Genomic DNA, 22,268 nt, shown 5'->3' on the forward strand with positions numbered 1-22,268 from the left:
TCCCTGTTCCCCCGAGCACTACCAAGAATGACTAGAAATAACAGTCACAAGCTGGCAGAGGGTAGATTCAGGCTAGTTATCAGGAGGCACTACTTCACGGTCAGGGCAGCTAGGATCTGGAACCAACTTCCAAGCGAAGTGGTGCTGGCTCCTACCCTTTAAGACAAGGCTAGACAATCACCTTGCTGGGGTTGTTTGACCCCAGTACTCTTTCTTCCATGGCAGGGGGTCGGACTTGATGATCTGCTCAGGTCCCTTCCGCCCCTACTAACTATGAAACTGTGAACTTTTAATAACATATGTGTGTGCTAATGCTTCTTGTTTTTGAGGTTCTTGTCATTGAGGCTCTTTCCAATTAGTTAATGCTATTGAGGCTATGTATTAAAAATGGTTGAAATTCTTTTGCTGAAATGATTGGTTTAGCCAGAAATGTTTCCATCGCACCAGCTTGGATTTGATGAGCTTGCATAGAATCTGAGAAGGAGGTCCAAGGGTCTCTGGCTGGAGAAACTGTCTTGCCAAATGGATTGAGATCCAGCTAGCTACCCAGTGAGACTGACATTCTTGCTGTGGGAATAAACTGATACCAGTAACAGTCTGCATCATCTCCCCTAACAACTTCAGTACATGCTGAAACCCCTGTAATAAAACAAGACATCAACAGAAGTGCTACCATCTCTGAATCTTAATTATGTTCTTTTGGCAGTTTTTTCTTTTTTTCCTATAGATTGCTCAGAGGTGAATGAATAAATAAAATGCCTTTGTTTCTCTCTTCAATTATATGTCAGGGTCACCATAATAATATGGCCCTGAGTAGATTGTTTATAACTTAAAACAGCCTCTGCCAATTTTTTGATGTCCATGGTTTTGGCCTCTACCCAGACATAGCCCTTGGCTCTGAGTTGCGGGGGCTGCCTGGCATAGCTGCCAGCAACTGGGAATGGGAGCAAGGTCACCTCCACCTGTGGTGTGTTCCTTAGTGAGGTCCCTGGAGTCCCAGGTGACTGATCTCCAGGCCCAGGTAGGCAGACTTCAGGGCCCATGAGCAGGAGATTGATGACTGCTAGTCAGGCTCTTCTCCTGAAGAACGAAGAGAGAAGAGCACAGATGCCCGACTGCGTGAAGATGGACAACAGGAAGATCAACTGGGAGCCGCATGTGGGGGATGCTTGGAAGACAATCGTCTCACGTCCCAAACGTGGTACCAGGGTTACTCCTCTATTGGAACTGAGCAACAGGTACACACCTCTCAGTCCACCAGCAGAGACATCAGCAGAAGCACCAGCTCTGGATGAGGGGAGGCAGCTAGCCCCCGCCCTAAGAAGAGAAACAGGCTGGTCATGGTAGGCGACTCCCTCCTGAGAGGGACAGAGGGAGTGATTTGCCACCCTGATCCCCTGGCCCCTGAGGTCTGTTGTCTCCCAGGGGCCCATATCTGGGATGTTGCAGAGAATTCCTAAACTCATCTGACCCTCCGACCACTACCCTGTGCTTCTCATCCATGTGGGCACAAATGACATGGCTTGGAGCAATCCTGGCCAGGTCATAAGTGACTACAGAGCTCTGGGGGGTGGGCTCAGAGGGTTGGGGGCACAGGTAGTTTTCTCCTTGATCCTTCCAGTTTTAGGTCACAGGCACAGGAGGGAGAGATGTACTGAAGAAGGCAACAGAAGACTGCAGCATTGATGCCATTGTGAAGGCTTCATCTTTGATCACAGTCCACACTTCAGAGAGAGAGGCAGCAGTTTGTTGGGAAGGGACAGCCTCCACCTCACTCCGATAAGAAAGAAGCTCTTTTCAGCCAGAATGGCTGACCTACTTGACAGGGCTTTAAATGAAGATCACTGGGGGATGGGCAGACAATTACTAGTGCAAGCTCTGGACGTGACAAACAGAATCAGCAGGTCAGGTAACACAAAAGAACTCACTCCGACCCCAGCCCAAGGACAGGACTCTTCTAAGAGGACAGGGAAGTCCAGGCCTTTCAAAAGCAGCTAAGCCTGCCAGTACACAAATGCCAGGAGCATGGGGGGAACAAACAGGAAGAAGTGGCCCTTTTGCTAAGTGAAAATGAATATGGTCTCATAGGGATAATGGCGATCTGGTGGGATTCCACTTATGGCTGGACCACAGGTATTGATGGCTGTACCTTGTACAGGAGGGATCATGTTGCAAGGAAGAGCAGGGGTGTAATATATCTGAGAACTCGTGGTGCTCGGGAGAGGTTCCTAAAGATTGAAAGAGGGCCAATGTGGTGCCTATCTTCAAGAAAGTAAGGAAGGAACATCTAGGGAACTACAGGCCAGTCAGTTTGACCTCAGTCCCTGGAAAGATCTTGGGAAAAAATCATCAAAGAAATCATTAACAACAGGCCAATGGAAGGCAGTGTTCTGAGAGAGAGCCAACATGGCTTTGTTGTGGGTAGGTCTTGCCTGACCAGCCTCATTTCCTTCTATGTCCAGGTGACACATCACCTGGACAAAGGAGAAGAGGTTGATGTCATATATTTAGATTTCAAAAAAGCCTTTGACTTGGTCTCCCATGATGTCCTCATGGTAGAATTGGGGAACTGTGGCCTTGACAATCTTACAGTCCAATGGCAGGGGAACTGGCTCTGTGGTTGGCCCCAGAGAATGATAGTCGATGGAACTGAGTCAACATAGCACATGATGACCAGTGGCGTCCCCCAGGGCTCAGTACTTGGATTAGTACTCTTCAATATATTCATAAATTATCTGGATTCAGGTGTCAGAAGCAGACTGGCTATGTTCGCAGATGACACCAAATTATGGGGAAGTATGGTCGCTCTTAAGGATAGGCTGGCAATTCAGGCTGACCTGGACAGGCTCACAAGGTGGGCAGATAAAAACCTGATGACATTTGACACAGAGAAGGGCAAGGTGCTTCACCTCAGGAGAAAAAGACCATATCAGATTTATAAGCTTGGCAGTGCTAGATTCACTAGCACCTTGACTGAAATAGACTTGGGCGTCACAACTGACCACAAGATGAACATGAGCGACCAATGAGATGCTGCAGCCACAAAGCAAATAAAACCCTGGCTTGCATCTACTGATGCATCTCAAGCAAGACCCAAGAAATCATTTTCCCACTTTCCTCAGCCTTGGTGAGGCTGCAGCTGGAATACTTCATCCAATCCTGGGCTCCGTACTTTAGAAAGGATGTGGAGAAGCTTGAGAGAGTCCAAAGGAAAGCCACGCACATGATTACAGGTCAAGAGAATAGGCTTTATGAGGAGAGGCTGAGAAGCGTGGGACTCTTCAGCCTGGAGAAATGAAGGCTCAGAGGTGATTTGGTGGCAGCCGTTAAGTATTTAAGGGGTATGCATCAGGGCCTGGGAAAACGTCTGTTCACCAGGGCACCCCAAGGGAAGGCAAGGTCTAACAGTCACAAACTGCTGGAAGACCATTTTAGGTCGGACAAAAGCAAAAATTTATTTACCATCCAAGTCTCCAGAGTCTGGAACAGACTCCCCTCAGTAGTGGTGCCAAGCACCTACTCTGGATACCTTTAAGAAATGCTTGGATGCTTATCTTGCTGGGGTGATCTGACCCCTCCTAACTTCCTGCCTCTTGGGCAGGAGGCTGGACATGATGATCTTGCGAGGTACCATCCAGCCCTAATGTCTATGAAATCTAATAAATCTGTACCTTCCATAGCAATGGTTAATTCTCTTTCTGGAGAAAGGGTTCTCCCCCAAACTTACTGTTCCTTAGAATACATCCCAACCCCCATTAATGACACTGTTAATTACTCAAGAGGGAAGGATCTTTTGCATGATGTCTTTTATGGCACTAAGTGAAGAGCTGGGCTCAAGTTAGACAAGCCTTTGGATGCAAAGCATTCTTCTTCAGGTCACTTTAATGCTTTCATCTTTGTGACGGGCTGGCTGGCAGTGACCTGGCCCAGGGGTTTTGAAAGGGCAAAAAATGATTGGAGGACTTGGGATTCCCTTTCTGCATCAATCTGGTAATGATTTGGCCCAGGGGTTTTAAAGGGGTAAAAGATGATTGGAGGACTTGGGATTCCCTTTCCGCATCAATCAGGCCCCAGAGACTCACCCCCCCGTGTCCCCTGATTGGCCCCTTGGGTCACTTGGAGGGGGATAAAAGGGGCAGCATGGGCTGACTCAGGAGAGACCAGCAAGGGACAACAAGGAAGGACCTTTGCAGAGCTGGCAAGAGCTGAGCCAGCGGGGTAGGACCAGTGCCCCAGAAGAGCCTGAAAGAGTAGGACCTGCAGGCAGCAGTGGGACCCTCAGCAGTGCGGCGTGTGGCCAGCAGGAGAGGCTCCCCACTGGGCTCCAGGATCCCCTGGGAGAGACTCCCCTCTGCTCCATCAAGGATCTGAGCAGCGACCTGAGAGGTTCCCAGCTCTCCTTCCAGCTCCTCCAGTCAGAGGCCAGGCAGCTCAACATGAGGCCGGGGCTCCGGGAAGGTCAAGCCCCCTAGCAGGCTGGAGCAGTGCCACCAGTGGTGGCTGTGTGGCAGTGTTCCTGCCTACCACATGGGAGATCTGGGTTCCAAGTCCCAGCTGAGGTGACTTGGGGTGAGTGAGCTAACAAGAAGCAAATCTTCTTGCAGTGGAAAGGGGCCATTGTACTTTCTCCCCCTCCAGGTACCAAGGCCCTATATTTCCTTGTCATTTGACATTTTGCATTTTGTGCCTTGTTATATTTCACCAACCCGTATTGTTTGTTCTGCTGTTTGTGTTTTATATTTTGTTAACCCTGTTTTTTTGTCAGTGATTGTAAGTGTCTAACCTTTGTTGAATCCTGCCCCCTTGGGACATTGTAGTGTCCACTATACACTCTGATTTATGCCTGTTATGTTCCCAGTATTAAAAGGTATATGGTTAAGTCCCCATTGGTGGTCTGGCTCTGCTCTGTATGGGGAGGAGAGTCCCTAAACCTCCCACAGTGCTTGTGCACCTCCTTTGATCCCTTCAGTTGAAGAGGGGGTACCTCTTGGAGTACCGCCTGGGTTACACCATTCATCCAAGCAATGAGAGAGAAATATTACTTTGGATTTGGATAGAGAAACCAATCAAGAAAGCTTTACAAAAGCTGTGTACAAAATGAAGGAGCAACCAGATCATAAATTCAGGAAGTTTGGCTACATCCTGCGATTCTGCACAAACATCCTTTTCCTCTGCAGGAACTTCAGTGCTATCAGCCAGCTTCTGCCCAAGTTGGAGAATCTGACTTCATTGGTAAGCATTTTGAAAGCATTTCACTAAAGAAAACTGCACCAGTCTTATCTACAATAAATGACCCTGTTGGTTTCCTGGAATTAGGTGTGTCTCATGCTCGTTATAAAGAAACCAATTTCAGATGATAAACAAGATGCTGCCACATTACCAGATAGCCTTTGCCCTTCCTTCAAAAAAAAAGTTCCCTTCACAAACTATATTAATTATTAACAGTTAAAACTATGAAGTGTTTCTGAGCTAAGTAGTTTCCAACCCACGGTTACAATTTGTACAATGCCTAGATGTACCTTAGGCTTGCTACAGAAAACAGAGGAAGACAGATCCTGTGCCCTGGGTAACCTGAAAGCCTGGCAGGTGTAATATACAAATAATGGCAATAAACACAAAGGGAGGGAAAGGAGAAAAGTATGATGAGGTCAGATCATAAATAACTTGGGAGTGGCTGTGTACACTTAGAACAGTTGTGGATTGTTGGGAGAGAGGGAGGGTTGTATTCCTGTACAGATCATTTGTATCCTTGTACTAGTCATTAACTCTTGATAGTCCAGCTCACTGCTTGTAGTGCTGCAGAAGTTTGTATTCAGGAGGGATTTGAAAAAAGCAAGAATGGGAGATAGATTTAAGTAAAGTTTTTCCCAGGACTCAGGGCCATCAAAGTGAAGATGAGGGGTGAATTGTTCCAGTCACTTCTCTACTTTTTTTATTTACCAGGCCCCAAATCAAATGATGTTCTTTTTTCTAAACGTTTCAGGGTAAAATGATTTACTGAAGCTAAGTACTGAATGCAACGAACTGCTGCGCAAAGCAAAAGACCAGAGCTTCTCATGCCAGGATGCCACTTATGCTACAAAAACTTTTGCATTTTTCCATGTATCTCTTGCTATGACACAGAATTAGAGTGTCAAATTTATTAGAGTATAGCCATTTTAACAAAATATTATTTTCCATAACCAAATATGTATTTAACTATTCAAGATCATCTTAGATGCCTCTGAGAACCTTGTTCTAGCAGTGATGGTCCAGGAAAAATGGGAGCTGCTAGGATTTTTGTGGGTGGATATCAACATCTTTCAAGCATTAAGTACCTTGACTATCCAAACTACATGGTGGGGCTCATTACCAGGTATACATACAGTGAGTGAATCTACAAGTGTTTTACTGTAGAGTAGACTAATTAGTTCCCTAATAAGCATCACCATCTACATTAACTCCACCATAATACTGTCAGGGACAGTACTATCTTATGGCAGAGTAATTTACTGCACTGAAATGCACAAGTAGACACTGACTACTGGCATAAATTACACCCAGTCAGCCCAGTCAACTGAGAGCCTGCTTTGCCCCTTCTCAGATTGTTGCTGTCCCAGGCACGTGTAGACGCTATGCCTGGGAACAATTTACTCCAGTGTAAACTGCCCCGGAGTTTGTTGCTTTGCATTAATTTCATGTGTAGATGCACCCAGTGTCTGTGTCCAGACATGCATGGACATTTGGTTCCCTGGGGACAACTAGCAGCGGCACACCTGTGCTAAAAATAATCCTGTTTGTGACTATACCATCTAGCATCTCATGAAGAGACTGGCGAGAATTTCAGATGGAGTCTTGTCTACCACATCCTAAAGAAGGGTGTTTGACAACAAACATTGGACAACTTTCAGTCAACAAAAGATTCAAATATGTACTAGCATTTCCACTCTTAAGCAAAACAATTCTCTTATCACCTGTGCTGAGTGCTCTGTTCCCTCTTCCCTTCCCCACCAGGAAATTTATGAATCTGGAGCACCCTGGGAGTGCTTGTGTCTGTAAATGTTTGTATCTGGGTGCTTTAGGTTTTCTAATTTCTCATTTGTATTTTGCTGAACCTGTCAAACAACATTTTTGCTAGTATCTGTTGCCTCTAGATACTATGAGTAGAGGCTTCCCTGATGTTCCATTGGCTTTTCCTTTCTTTAATAAATCCAAGTTTAATCATGTTAATAAACTCCCTTCCTTTAAAGTTTGCAAATATTATACTTACTTTAATAAAAAGGGCATAGCTTGAGAAAACAGAAATCAAAAGTACCCTCAGCTTTTCCAGAGGATAGTTAAATATAGATGTGCATTTTATGTCATGGGTGGATATAGTAATCAGTTTTACACTGTTGGATTGCCTTTGTTTTGCTCATGTGCATTTTGTATATGAAAATACTGAAAAACGAGAACTTGTTCATGTGTGTGGGGGGGGACATCTAAAATAATAAAAAAAACTGGTTTGAATGTGCGTTTATGGTAGTTTTTCACTAAAATGGTGGACAGTCTGCATTTAGTCTATGTTAGTTATTTTTAGAAGGACAGCTGGGTGAGGTAAATGTTGGTGCAGCGTGAAACGATTGGGGTAGGAATGTCGTTTTACAAGACCTGCCTGAATAGCCCCAGTGCCACTCCTTGAGACAAGACTTAACACCTTTCTTATTTTTATGGATATATTATATATTTGTGTTAACTACTATCACAAGTGACACAGATTCTTTCACAAGAAACCCCCCCCAACTATTTTCTCATTGCTCTTTTTAGGAATTTGGAACAGTTTAAGCAGAATCCCTCTACATTTCTGTTTTAATGAGTGCCATGTCTGTGCATGCGTGCATGTGTGTGTCTGTATTTGTGTTGACCTCTCTATAAAAAGGTTGAAGTTAATTTGAGTGTATGCTTCCATGCATTTTACCTATAAAACAGTATGCAGATTAAACTGTTATAAAAACATAGGCATTAACAGCCAATTAATATGAAAGCTTATTAAGAAATATGTTACTTAGAGTAAAAAGAACAGGGGAATTTGGAACAAAAAGTAGCCTTGTAATTCTGTTAAGTTCCCCTACAGTCTTTGGCTTATAATAGCTAAAACAATTGTGTAGAAAGAGGCAATTGTAATCTGGGTTCTGAATAAAAAATAAGACTAATTGCTAAATTTATATAGATTTACAAAGGAAAACATTTGATAGATAGAGAACTCTACTTAGGTCTTTGTGATTATTTTATCATTAATTTGCTTATTAATATGTTGCTAATACTACTAATTGAATTAGTTGGCTATGCATAGGGGGTGCACAGGGGTGCACATGCACCCCCTCACAGTAGTGTTCCCCACTTAGGCAGTGGACAGGGGGGCAGGCAGGAGCACTGATGCCCCCGCCCACCCCGAGAGTGTCGGCTGGCGAGTGGGGGCACCAGGAGAAGCACCGCAGGCCCTTCTGGGCGTGTCCCTAGCCCTTCCAGGTGTGCTGCTGGCACTTCTGGGCGGTGTTACCTCTTAGAGCCAGTTCATTGGTTGGCACAATCAGCTGCAGGGGGACCCTCCTCCCTGGTCTCTAACTGGCTGCCGGGAGGGCAAGTGCCCCCCTGCCCCCCAGCTCAGGAGGCCCATGACTAATTTTACAACCAGATATGGGGTTAAAAAAGCTATCAGACTGGCTGAAAAAAATGTGGTCCCATCCTATTCTATAACACAGTTTTGCAAAAGGCTGCATGGTTAAAGAATTTGTGTTTAGCTTGACCTAATATACCTATGTGAATGTGGCTTATTTTTCATTATCCTTGATTCACTTTGTTATTAAGACTTTATAATTATTTATTTAGAAATGTACCAGCAGTGTTCCCTCTCTGTAATACAGTATATACATACAATGTGTATTATGCTCTTTATTCCTCTCTCAGTGAGGTTTCATGTGATTATTCAGGTAAAATTAGTTTTGTAGTCTCATTTTTCCCCACAAAATAGCAAGCAATGCAATTAATGCCCATATCCAGAAATAACTGGAACAAAAGGCTGGAGGGGTGTGGTGACAATCAAACTGTATATGGTAGATAAAGGTACTGAGTTATTATCCCTCTCTATCATCTTTTTAAATTTAGGTTCTCTTATTTCTCCTATCCTTTTTTTTTGTCTTTTTTTTTCTTTTATTCATTTTCTTTCATTCTTCCTTTCCCTTTAGGGAGTTTCTTTTGTACACTGCTAAGATTTCAACCAAGATCAGGTTAGTTTCGGTTTCGCATGATAGCTATTACAAGCACATTTTTTGTGTATAAGAAAAGTTGTGAGGACATGTATAGAAAATGCATCAAGTACACTGTATTAACAAATTCAAGTTTCCAAAGTGTTGCAAGTTTAAACTCTCATCCTTGAATCATCATTAACTTTTTGTCATGTAAAAACAGATGACGGTTGTATCAACTCATTACATCAAGTTGTTACATCCTACCCTTTTATAACCACCAATGACAGACTGCGAAGCCAAGGGGTCAGTTTTCTGTTAGCGTAAAGAACACACATAAAGGAGTTGACTACCAAAGAGATTTCGATCTCCAGGAATAAAAGTGCTCTACAAGTGGTATGTGCATGTTTCTTTGTTTAATCTGAGAGTGCCTCTGGCAAGATTTGATTCATTAGACATATGAAAGCTGTTAGCTGCTGAGGTGTTCATTGCTTGGGGAGGAAAGCTAGTAAAGAGTGAACATGTTCAGTTTTCTCTTAACAAATTAGCTAAGGCAGGAAAGAATAAGATATGAATGTTGCTAATTAATTTATTTCCTTACTTGATTCATACGTTGCCCTTCCCAAGGGAAGTTCAGAGCAGCTTGCAATAGGAGAACAGATAACTTATAAAAGTTTAATAAAATTAGGCACCCACAATGAAGAGCAAGGAGGCTTTTTTTTTTGTCTGTTGTTGCTTGTCATTATTTGCATTGTATAAGCATATCTAAGTGGATACGTTGCAGAAAACTGGACAATACTTTTATTGAAAAATGCATTTGGCTGCAGTTTAAATTTGGCCGCCTATGTTTCCAAATGATTAATGATAACAAAATAGGTATTATGTAGTATTGAGGTTATGGCAGAATGGAGTTCCAGCCGAGATGCTGAACGTGCATGGTTACCCGCTTCGAGGCTCTCCTGGAAGCCTAGGGCTGGGCTTGGGGAAGGGTCCGCCATGACAGCAAGGATTTGGGGACATGTGCCTGACAGTCAGTCCAGTATGGCCTGGTTCTGTAGAAGGAAGGATCAGGCTCTGAGGGGCCCAATCCTTCCTTCTTTGGAGCACTTGTGTCCCTGCTGTCTGGTGCAAGCCTCCCAGGCTGCCCAGTACATCTTGCTAGCTGCCACTGGTGCTGACCTGTGGCAAGACATACTTGGCAGCCTGGGAGGCTTGTGCTGAGCAGTGGGACCCAATCCTTCCTTCCTTCCATGGAGCACTTGCATCCCTGCTACCTGGTGCATCTTGCCAGAGTTTAGCACCAGTGGCAGCTGGCAAGATGCACCAGGGACACGAGTGCTCCATGAGAGGAAGAATAAGTTCCCACTGCAAAGCTCCCTTTCCCTTCCCCCCAGTCCTGCCCCACCTGCCTGTGTCTACACTGACTTGGGTCTGTGACAGCCTAGAGCAGCCAAGCACCCAGCGAGTGCTAATACATCTCCCTGCAAGGGGGGCGCTAGTTGAGGGGGGGCTGCAAAGGTCTCTGGGGTGCCACCAGACAGTGACCTAAATTGAGACAGGAGGGAATCCAGTACTGAAGTTCAATAGACAAGTTTAACCTAAAATCGGTTAAGTCTGTAAAACATCCATCCAGGTCTCTCTCAGACCAGGATCCACCATTTTTAAACCAATCTATATGCTCTAAACTTCTCTTCTGTTATGGGTATAGACCAGTTTCTGACCACCTAAATGGGAAAAAGTGTAATGTCTGCAGCTGGCCTCAGGTACTGCAGTGATGAATGGTTTAAGTATGCATGCTCAGTCAAAATATGTTCTGTAGATTAGAGGAGAGTTTTTTAACCAGTGTTTTGAAGTTGGGGTTGTTTCTGAACTGGCTTGTACAGTCTTGTGGAGAAGAGCAGTCTAATATTTGAACAGAATTAAATTAACTTTTCCAGATGTTTGTAACTCTAAGAAGAAACAAGAACCGATATATATTTGTCAGCCTTCTCTTATAGCTGTTCAATCATTTTAGGATCAGTGAAGAGGTGTAACATAGGGCAGAATTTGGCCTGGGGTACTTTGAGTGAAAACACTACATACAGTTTCTGATCTTCAGAAATTAATATTACTAAAATCATTTTTCAACTTGAAGCTTTGTTTTCCAAAGGCTGTTTGCTTATGTCTAAGCAAAAAGACAATTGTTCTTCCATGGATCATTTTTCTAGCTTGACAAGAAACTCACATAAGAAAAAAGAACGTTTGGCTTTTAACTTCCAGCATTTGCAGAATAATAAGGCAATCAGTAAGAAGTCATTGTTTATACTTCATGGCTAGCAATGAACTAGAGCCATGTATGAAGGTAAGTGTTGTCTAAACCAGCAGTTCCCAACCCCGGATTGCGACCCAAATGAGGGTGGTGGGGGCAGTGCCAGTGGGGCCACACAGAAAAGATGAGCTGCACCGTGTGCTGGGAGCTCCCCCGACCCCGGGCCATCGCCAGCGCCACTGCCGCACTCCACTCCCAGCAGCAGGGCATGGAAAAATGGGGTTGGAAGCCACTGATCTAAACGAAAGTTTTCCCAGTCATACATCTGTTGCAGACTATGGACCTTGAACACAGTCATATTTGGAACAGATAGAGCCTAGTTCTAATGCCCAGCCTTTGCATTCTGGCAAAATTAAAGGTTCTCTCTTCTGTACACATTTTATGGCAATACGCACTCTCTATCTGAAGAAAATCCCATGTGTCTTGGATTGTATTTAGAACACCAGATTAGACATTCAAAGAGCAGGGAATCATGTTATTTAAACAAAGTATAGCCCTTCAAGTCATGTCACAATAGAATCATGTTTTTGGGATGCTTAGAACATTGGCCACTAGTAGAAAAATGAGAAATGATATCAGATTAAAATAAAGATGTCTCCATTTCAAACCTATTATTATTTGGAATGTCTACGTACAGTATACACTAGAATTCTGTCAGATGACAGTCCTGTTTTCTAGGAACTGAAGTCCTGGTTTTAGGAAACAAGAGAAGAGGAAACCCAGGTTAACAGAATACAGCAGTGGGTAAGGAATACCAGCAGTCAGGAAAGTCAGCAAGAAAGATACCTTATTTTTCATGTGAATGGCATTGTATTAGGTCAAGTTATTTAGTCATAACATATCAGAATACAGATCTCATTCTGCTCCTTTGTATTACTATAAAACCATCATTGCTGCATTTTCACAGCTGATCTATTGCAGACATTTTATTCCTTTGTAATATATGCCATAACAGTCTACTAAGAATATCTTTATTTTGAAATTCCAGCAAATGGGGGAGCTTTCATGGGACTTGGCCTTTGATAAAGAAGGAACTGTTCTTGTTCCCTGGGGCAGAATATGTTGCTTCCTGATAAGCTTAATGGATGTTTGTAGGTTGCTAGGTCTGTGGTTTAGTTTTTGTTTGTGGTGCTTTGCAAAGAGTGTGGGGGAGGCTGCAGGTTTTGAATCGGACACAAGCTTTTCAGCTAAGCATGACAGAGGCCTCTTGCTTTGGTCATTGCCTAACACACCTACCTACTGAACCTAAATAAGGACTCAAGGATGACCAAGGCAAAAGGTTAAAAAAGCCCAGCAGCCAGCAAGCAGGGGAGTCCCATGACAAAAAGTACAGTAAACAGAGGAGTTTTTGCATGGGAGCTACAAGCATGGGCTTTTCTTAACAAGTAGGGGCAAGGAAAAGAAAGCAGGTATAATCTGCACGTTACTTCAAGAGGTACCCCCTCTCCAACTGAAGGGATCAGAGCAGGTGCACAAGCGCTGTGGGAAGTGTAGGGACCCTCCTTTCCCTATAGAGCAGAGCCAGCTCACCAATGGGGACTTAACCATATACCTTTTAAATGAGGCAAACAGTAGTGGGAACATAAAGTGTAGAAACCAGGGGGTATAGGGGACATTACAACGCCTCAAGGGGGCAGGATTCAATAAAGGTTAGGCACTTACATATTCATTCATTTGAGAAAAGACAGGTTTAACAAAATATAAAACACAAACAGAACAAACAATACTGGTTGGCGAAATATAAAATGCACAAAATACAAAATGTCAAATAACAAGAAATATAGGGCCTAGGTACCTGGACGGGGAAAAGAGGGAAAACACAATGACCCCCTTCTACTGCAACAAGAATTTCTCCCTGTCCCTTCACTCACCCCAATTCAACCCAGCTGGGACTTGAACTTGGATCTCCCACATGGTACTGCTCTAAGCTGCTAGGGGTTTTGACCTTCTAGGGATCCCGGCCTCATGTTGAGCTTCCTGGCCTCTGATTGGAGGAGCTGGAAGCAGAGCTGTGAACCTCTCAGGTCACTGCTCAGCTTCTTACTGGAGCTGGGGACCTCTCCTGTTGGCTGCAGCCTCTCATAGGGGGATCCTAGAGCCCAGCGGGGAGCCTCTCCTGCTGGCCGCACTGCTGAGGGTCCAACTGCTGCCTGCAGGTCCCACTCCTTCAGGCTTTTCTGGGGCAACTGCTCCTGCCCTGCTGGCCCAGCTTTTTGAAACTCCTTCCTCTTGGCCCGTTGCTCATCTCCCGATTCAGCTGCGCTGCCCCTTTTATTCCCCTCCAGGTGATCCAAGGGATCAATCAGGGGACATGGAGGGTGAGTCTTTGGGGCCTGATTATTGAGGAAAGGGAATCCCAAGCCCTCTAATGATCTTTTATCCTTTCAAAACCCCTGGGCCAAATCACCACCAGCTAACCCATCACACAACTATAGATATGGAGGCAGCAGTGGGAGGTGACTTGAACAGTGGAGAAACAGTGAACTGGATGCAGCAGCTGCAGGATATATATCATCCTTGAGAGGGATACCTGCTGAGAGCTTTTTATATCCAACACAACTTTTGAGGGAGCTAATCAAAAGGAAGATGTGAAGAAAATAGTTTGGGTGGGGGTGTGAGACAGAACTCACCTGGAAATAGCTATGGAACCAGTGTTCCTAGGAGAGCTGCTGGCCATTCAGTCTATGGCAAGCTTTCCTTTGAGAAATTAACTCCTGTGATGCTATGGGAAAATGTGATTTTTGGATGAAAAAAGTTGACTTCATTCATCCTGGGTCTAATGCCATTGACTACAACTTGGCTCTCTACATCCATCAAAATGATCTAGGCAGGCAAAGTTCTTTGAGTAGACATGATATTTTTTATTAGACCAACTGTGTAGTTGGAAAAAAAGTTCTTAGCAAGCTTTCAGGTGCAATTACCCTTTTTAGGTACACAAAGTCTCTGCTGTTCTGATACCAAGGAATGAGAGAAGCTAAAAGTGACAGAATGTCAGTGAGAATGTAAATAGGTAGAAATTAGGAAAACAAAAGGTAGAGCAGGGAAGGGACGGGGAGAAAAGGCAGGCAGCCGGGCAGGGAGTAATTCAAGGTAGAAAAGAGGTTATCTTTGAAAAAGGAAGTAGCTGGAAATTAAGAAGACAAAGCACAGAAAAGTAGGGGAGGGGAGTGGAGAAAGATGGAGGTGCAGGGAAGAGAAGTGTTAGAGGTCAGGTCTGACAGGTCCCTGGTGAATCAGATGTCAGGCAAGTTGTAATGTGTCATAAATCCAATGCCTATATTGAGTCCATAATTTTTTAGCACTGTTTCAAGAAAATTGAGAAACATAGTACTGTTTTACAGACACGTATCACTTCCATAATTGTATCAGCATGATATTAGATGCCATGGCTGTGTGCAATGCGGTTAGTCACTAACACACCTTTACAACCTCTCCCCCTTTTTTTCCTTTCCAGGATATAAACTTCTGACCTGATCCACTGATATTAAAAATGGCCAACTCACACGGTGTCACAATTCAGCCCCAATTCACTGTTGTTACTAGTACATCAAGAAGTAACTGGCAGACTGGGCTACTGGACTGCTGCAGTGATTGTAGTGTGTGTAAGTGGATATACTAGTATGCCTGCCCTGCTTTGGCTTGCAGTGTCTTGATTCTTGTATTTGTTTCACCTCCATTAATTTATTACTTAGGACCCTGCTACCTGTTCAAACTAAAGCTGGATAGAAACAAGCTGTAGAGTTGTTATACATTTTCAAGCACTAACCTTATAGCTGGTTGGCTCAGGTACATAAAGAGCCAACCGGTTATAAAGGTAGTGCTTGAAAATGTGTAACAACTCTACATCTGGGTAGTCATTTTTATAGTGTAATAATCACTTTTCACATGCGGCTGGTCTAGATGTACTATACAGTTAACCAGTTAGTTATGTGATAATTGCTTTGCACTTGCAGCCAGTCTTATTTTGCAGGTCTGGCCAGTCTAAATTTATTGTGCAATTAATTAGTTAACTATGATATGCGCGCACACACACACACACACACACACACACACACACATATATAACTTGTAGCAGGTGCCTTATTTATTTAAAGGAGTAATTTATAATGTTATTTCCTATATCTGCTGTGACATTGCTACTCAATGATGATTCACACATATGCACGCACATGCACTCAGTGCAAAACCTCTCTTGTACTCCCACTGCTTTCAGGCATACCCCAACCCCATCCATAAAGCTATACTATTACTACTGTGTAGTTAGGCAAGGTCAATGCTATGCCTCCTGCCCATGGTTCACTTGATCTACTTATATCTTTGTAAAAAAAATTGAGCCTTGTCTTTTAATAGGATTTGACATGAAACAAATTGCGTGCTTAGTTCGTGCAAACAACACACACCCTTCTGGGTAGTGGCAATATCCCCTTACAAAGTAAGAATATAAGAATCACATCTAAGGTTACAGCCAACATCACTTTCAGGTCGTGTGGAGCCCTCTCCCTCCCTTGTGCTAGTTCTAGTTGGCACATCCCAGCTGTTTTCCTTCCATTTTCTAGATACTTTCACATTGCTTCTGCAACGAGAGCTCAGCATCAGCAGGAATTCAGGGGAAATATCCAGTGACCCTCATTTGTTGTTTTGTCTCGTTTGCCCAGGTCTGTGTGGAGCATTCTGTTTTCTTTGTCTCCAATGTCAAGTTGCAAGTGACATGGACGAATGCTGCCTCTGCGGCTCAAGTGTGGCTATGAGGACACTCTACCGGACAAAATACAGTATCCCAGTTAGTTACTATTTAATCATTTGTTGAACCCATGTTCAAAGTAGCAAATCACCTATTTAACACAATGGTTTACTACATTTTTTTTGTAGGCCAGATATAATTGAGTCATGTCTCTCTGGCTGCTAAGTGGCTGCCCTTATAGGTTAAATACAAACAGTCAAAAAGCCTGAATCGATTTAATCTTCACAGGTTAATCTAAGCCAGGGATGGGCAATTATTTTGGGTGGAGGGCTGCTTACTGAGTTTTGGGAAGCCATTGAGGGCCGCATGACAGGCAGCCGGGAACAGCTAAATATTAATTTTGTAAATTTTTAGGGACCTGCGGGCCAGATCGAATGGCCTGGCAGGCTGCATCCAGCCCACAGGTTGCATTTTGCCCACCCCAGTCTAAGCTGTGTAGTTTGAAACGATAAGCAAGTGAACATTCACTTTTGATTCTAGAAATGCTGCCATGTGCCTGCAGTGTCATGCCTGAAGCCAGGGGGCACTAGAGCATACTTCCCTGCTCAGCTGGAGCAGATAGCTTGGGTCAAGGCTAGCCTACCGCCTCTGTGAGTGTGGGGGTTTGCGGGGAAGGTAGGGGGCTGTGGGATGCTGGGGGACTGTGAGTTAACTTGAATCTGGAGGGGTTCTGGGAGAGCAGCTCAGTAAACTGATTTAACCAAAATCAGTTAAGTCTGATACTACATCCGTCCACATTTGTCTTAAATTTGTTTCAGCCATTTTGAAAGTGATTTATGTGCACTGAACTTTTGTTGTGTTACAGATTTGAACTATTTCTGATCATGTATACTGGTTTATGTGTAATTTCTGTCCTTAGCCATAATGTGAGAGGCAATGTGGTTTGGTAATTAGCACAGAACAGCAGCCTACAACCTTTATAAATAGGGATGTACTCAAATCGCAGAGCCTAGAGCCAAATTTCATGGGTTCACCATGGCCCCAGGCACCAATTTCACAGGCAGATCATAGCCACCCCCACCTTCCAACACCTCTGATTGGCTTGGGTGGCTGGCAGACACATGGGGCTGCCACTGCCTCCTGTCCTGGGCTGGCCCCACTACCTGCCTAGCCCTGGCCTGCACAGAGGGAAAAATAATCCCCTCTTCAGCCCTGTATGGGTGAGGGGACAGGCTGCTGCTCCCTCACTGCCTACTAGCCAGGTTACACTGTCCTCCTGACCCAGTCCTGTTCCCCTTGCCCCTCCACAGCCCTGCATGTATATTAACAACTCTCTGAAGAACCCGCCAGAGAGGTTCACCTTTTGAATTTGTGGCCTACTGAGGAGGAGAGTTAGAATTAGGGGGGTACCAATAAAGATTTTTTTGGGCCGATACCGATGGTTGTATTAACTAGCATTTTGGCTGATACCAATACAATTGCCGATATGCAGCCTGGCAGCTTGGAGACCAGTGTCCAGCTGCTAAGTCTGTTGGGGGGATGGGGCGGGGGGAAGGAAAGGGCATAGGCAGATGGAGGTTAGTATGGCAGGGGCAGGTGCTGCCAAGCCGGGGGGTGGGGAGCAGAGCATGGGATGGAGCCATGGCTTGTCCAGGGAGCATGGGGGGCAGCTCCTGCCACTGTGTGCACCCCTGAGAGGGATGGGGGACATGTGCCCCCCAGATCTGTGCATGGGGTGAGGGCACCTGCTGCGTGCTCGGGGCTGGAGGCTGCACCGGGTTCTTCCTGGCAGGGGCTGGGCCTGGGCTGTGCTTGGGGCAGATGGCAGTGGTGCTGGAAGGGGAGCTACAGCCACCCCAGAATTTGCCATAGTCTCCCTCCCAGCACCATCAGCTGCCCCAAGCGCAGCCCAGGCTCAGCTCCCGCCAGGAAGAGCCTGGCGCAGCCTTCAGCCCTGAGCACGTAGTGGGCAGCCTGCCCTCACCCTGTGCACAGATCCCGGGTCGCACATGCCCCTGCCCATACATCCCCTAGGGTGCATGCAATGGTGGGAGCTGTCCCCCAACACCCTCCAGATCAGCTGTGGCTCTGCCCTGCACTCAGCTCCGCTCTGGCTGGGCAGTGCCTGTCCCTGCCCCACTCCCTCCCTCACTGTGGGGCCTTCGATCTGCCCCCCCCCATTCCCCTCCCTGCCCCCCAGACTTAGTGGCTGGATGCTGCTCTCCAAGTTGCTGGGCTGCATTCCTGGCCGTGTGCGTGCTACAGCTGCACCCATGCACACAGCATTTATTGGTGACATCACTGGCCACATCAGCCAAAAAAAGACTATTGCCAATAATGTCAATTTTCCTTGTGTCAATGCCGATAACGATATGGACCGATGTACTGGTGCACCTCTAGTTAGCATGCTTTTAGGTAAAGGTGATCAACACCATTGACTGACAGTGAGGAAGTAACAAGTTTGTAATAAGATTAAGTGTCAGCATGATTGGCTGCCAAAGATGATGGATAGGCTAGGAATTGCCAGGGTTCACTGGATTAAAAGAACTTGATTGAAGTGTCCCTAGGCATGTGCCTGGGAGGCCTGTGTGAGCATATGTGGCCATTCCAGACCTGAGCAAGTATTGAGCATTCCCAGACTTAATGTGTATGCTTGGGTGAGAGCAAGAGTGATCTATCTTTGCTTTGTAGCATGCCCACAGATCCACACGTGCTTGCTCATGGTTGCTCCTCTAAGGTGAGGTGAAAGTACCTGAGATTGCCCCTCCATGGTAAGGAGACCACCTTGGATTGAGATCTCTCCTGCATCATGAGGAGAGGAGAGGAGAGAAGTCTTCGTGTTGCTTAATAATGAAGGGCAGGGCCTCTGCTCACCCATCTAAGCTCATTCATGGTGCTGCATCTGTATGCTCTATCCTGCTGGACCCTTAGCCTCCATAGTGCTGCTGCTTTGTGGCAAAGTGTTGCCTTCATGGATCTGTATTCATCTGTAGATATTGTTCCTTTTGTTCATCCCTTAATGCATTTAGAGTCTGTTTCTTGTTGTTGTATTTTAATAAATCTTTGCTGCCTCATCTCCTAATCTGTGATCTAATATACTGAGAAACCAAGGTGGGCACCCTATCCAGCACTGGTGTGGAATTCCAGTGTTGGTCACCTTGGATAACCTTATAACCCATTGGTACCCATTTCCTCCTGGTTCCTTATTTGTCTCCCATAAGAATTTGTACTCTAACCAGTTGGGACACTTCAGAAATCTCTGGTTCAACAAAAGGATCTGACTCTGGGAGGCAAATCTCAGGTACCACTACCCTACTTTGTGACCTTGTACTGAGGGAAAAAACATGAAGTATATGTAAAATAAAGATTATACATCTCTGTAAATGGTTTTTATAGCTATTTCATGGAATATACATGCACAATGTATTTGTTACTAATGTATGCCACTTTACAGTACAGCTGCGTTGCTCACTTAAGAAATAACCAATCTTCTCTGCAGAGGCATTGGTTATATTTTTCTTTCTCTCTAAATTAAATGGGTATCTGACAATTTCTAATGAAGCTCTTGAGGTACTTAAAACATATCACAACCAAAGCTATGCAACCTTTATTTAACCCAAACTAACTTTTTCACTCTGTCCTCATCACTTATCCAATTCCCCCCTTGATTTATCAAACCCTGCTTTCAGATTTTTTTTTCTCCCACAGGTTTTCAATCAAGATTGTAAGCCATATGCTTTTTCTTTCCAAGTGATATCCTTGTATTTCTAGTCAAACCCTGGTATGCCAGACCATCAAATAACAGAATTGCCTAAGAAATGTACAAAATCACTATGAACATTTATGTATGTATTAGAGGTCAGAAGCTGGTCCTGTGAAGCCTAGAGCCTGTGCTGATGATGTTTATTGTTGTTTTTTAACAGGGATCCATCCTTTCTGATTTCTTCTCTGCCCTCTGTTGTCCTATGTGTTCTGTTTGTCAGTTAAAGAGAGACATTACCAGAAGGAAGGAACAGGGAATCTTCTAACAAGGTTCGTTAAAGTTTTTTTTTAAAGTTCCTCAGGAGCAGTGTTTCAGTTAAAATCAGTTTTAGCACAAATGGGGTGTAATGGAAAAGTCTGATGTAGAATCAGTAATACGCAGATGATAGTAGCATAAAGATATCCTCACCTATCCATCCTTTGGGTGATACTGAAGTCTTAGAAAATGTACCATCAGCTTATTTTAATGTGAGCTCTGTGCTACAGGGCCCACTGTAATATGAGATGAGACTTACTGTAGTGATTCAAACCAATCTAAAATAAAGCATGGTCATCATTACTATTGGCAGTCAGGAAACACAAGACCAAACAACGACAGCTAGGATAATTACCACTGGCAAAGAGCCTTGTTGGCTAACCAAAGGTATTCCAGACTATGTAATACCTACAATGGCAAAGGCATGAACGTTTGACCTGGTTTATTCCACAAAGGAATGAACCAGATCGAGAGCCAACAGAGACTGGGGAAGAAATCAATGGCTGTGTTTTACAGAGGCCCCATGTGACTTGGTTCCTGAAGGTGGATTATGGAATGCAACAACTGCCACAGCTGTCCTGTATTCTAAGCAGCAAACACCTAGATCTGCTGTAGCAGTATAGCATGGGAAACAGCCATTCTCTCACCCCAGTGTTTTACTGTACCCTCTGAAGCATGTGCTGTTTTATTTATACTCCTGCATTTATTTATCTATCTATCTTTAAAAGAGGGTCTGAACCAATGTAGGACTTAAATAGAATTTAGGTACATAAGTCCAAATCTGTGTGCCTGAAAACCATTACTCAGCTGCTGCCTTACTTATGCAGACACCTTCTTGAGAACTTTAAAGTCAAACAAGACTCATAGTCTCCACATATTCAGAATTAAACTGGTCTTGACTGAGCAAGGTAGTTCAGTGCCTAGCTGATTCAAAAGCTTGCTTGGGATCCAAAAGCTAGGTATTCATGTGGCTAAAGCCCTTAAGGGGTTTCATCTAATATACCTAACACCCTCAACAGAACCAACCTTCGTACAAAATAGAACTGCAGTCGCCCTAAGAGTAGTTACAAGAGCAGCCTGAGAAGTGGGAGACCCAGATTCTCTTCTTTGCGACTCAACCTCATGTTTTACTTCCTTGGACAGTGGCTAATCAGCAGTCTACACAAGCTAAAATGCACAGGAAAGTTCCCCCCCACATTGTGTGGGAAAACTGTTCGGAGTTCCTGAGCCAAATATCACGAATACAAGACCCAGTGGTTAGGGCCAATCTGGGTGGTGTAAATCAGACCCTAATATAACCTTTACCAGAAGATTTTAGTGTAAACCAACAAAAAAGGCTTCACTCCAATTTGCTTCATTTTTCCATTAAGACTGAATGCATCAGATCCTGTCCTCACACCTTTATAACTTTAAGACACATTTCTCAAATCAGTATTGGTCTACCTTGTGATGAGATCTGTTAAACATTCAAGGAATGCAAGGCTTTTAAAACTTGTACTTTTAAGTACAATTCATGGTAGTGTATATTGTTAATCATCTTAAGTCTTCAGTGTTAGCTATCTTTTTGTCCCGCCTTGTCACTCCAGGGTTTTCTTCTGCTTGTTTCTGCATATTCAGTGTCTATATGCAAGAATACAGAGATCTACAGGAGACGCAAGCAAGCAAGGCAGTACTTTTGGCTTATTTGCTATTAATTACCAGGGAAAAAATAAAAGGTTTTTTGCCTCACTTGTACATGTGTTCTTTTTATAACCACTTCTGCAGTCATAACCAGTTTTACTGTCCTAATGTGCTTGGGAAAAAAGTATTCCCTTTTTTCCATTAGCTTGTTTACAAGGTTCATTAGCCTATACTACATCTCTCATCTGTTCAGTGATTAGTTGCCATCCTAAACAAGAGACTAACAATTATTTTCCTGTCCCCAGAACTGTAAGACAAAGTATTTCTTTTTGCAAAGCTAACACAGAAAACTAGCATTATATTGCAACACTTGTATACCGAAATGCAAAAACCAGAAAGGAATGAAGTATTGTAAGTGAATATTTATAGAACAAGACA

At 44.2% G+C, this 22,268-nt stretch overlaps 1 protein-coding gene across 4 annotated transcripts in view; it reads left to right on the top strand.

The window, feature by feature from the left end:
- PLAC8 (placenta specific 8) overlaps positions 1–22,007 on the top strand; it is a 25,149-nt gene extending 3,142 nt beyond the window's left edge. Inside the window, exons 1-5 of one of the 4 annotated variants that reach the window (XM_019526427.1) lie at positions 9,262–9,599; positions 14,966–15,113; positions 16,167–16,291; positions 20,116–20,227; positions 21,802–22,007. In XM_019526427.1, coding sequence (XP_019381972.1) covers positions 15,002–15,113; positions 16,167–16,291; positions 20,116–20,220 — 342 coding nt within the window. In that variant the 5' untranslated portion in view covers positions 9,262–9,599; positions 14,966–15,001 and the 3' untranslated portion in view covers positions 20,221–20,227; positions 21,802–22,007. Of the gene's footprint in view, positions 1–9,261; positions 9,600–14,556; positions 15,114–16,166; positions 16,292–20,115 lie in introns of those variants that run through there. The other 3 variants (XM_019526428.1, XM_019526426.1, XM_019526425.1) reach the window with 3 other exon arrangements.
- Positions 22,008–22,268: the final 261 nt, after the last annotated feature.

Source organism: Gavialis gangeticus, unplaced genomic scaffold (assembly GCF_001723915.1).
Source record: "Gavialis gangeticus isolate Ggan-Ray unplaced genomic scaffold, GavGan_comp1, whole genome shotgun sequence".
NCBI lineage: Eukaryota > Metazoa > Chordata > Crocodylia > Gavialidae > Gavialis > Gavialis gangeticus.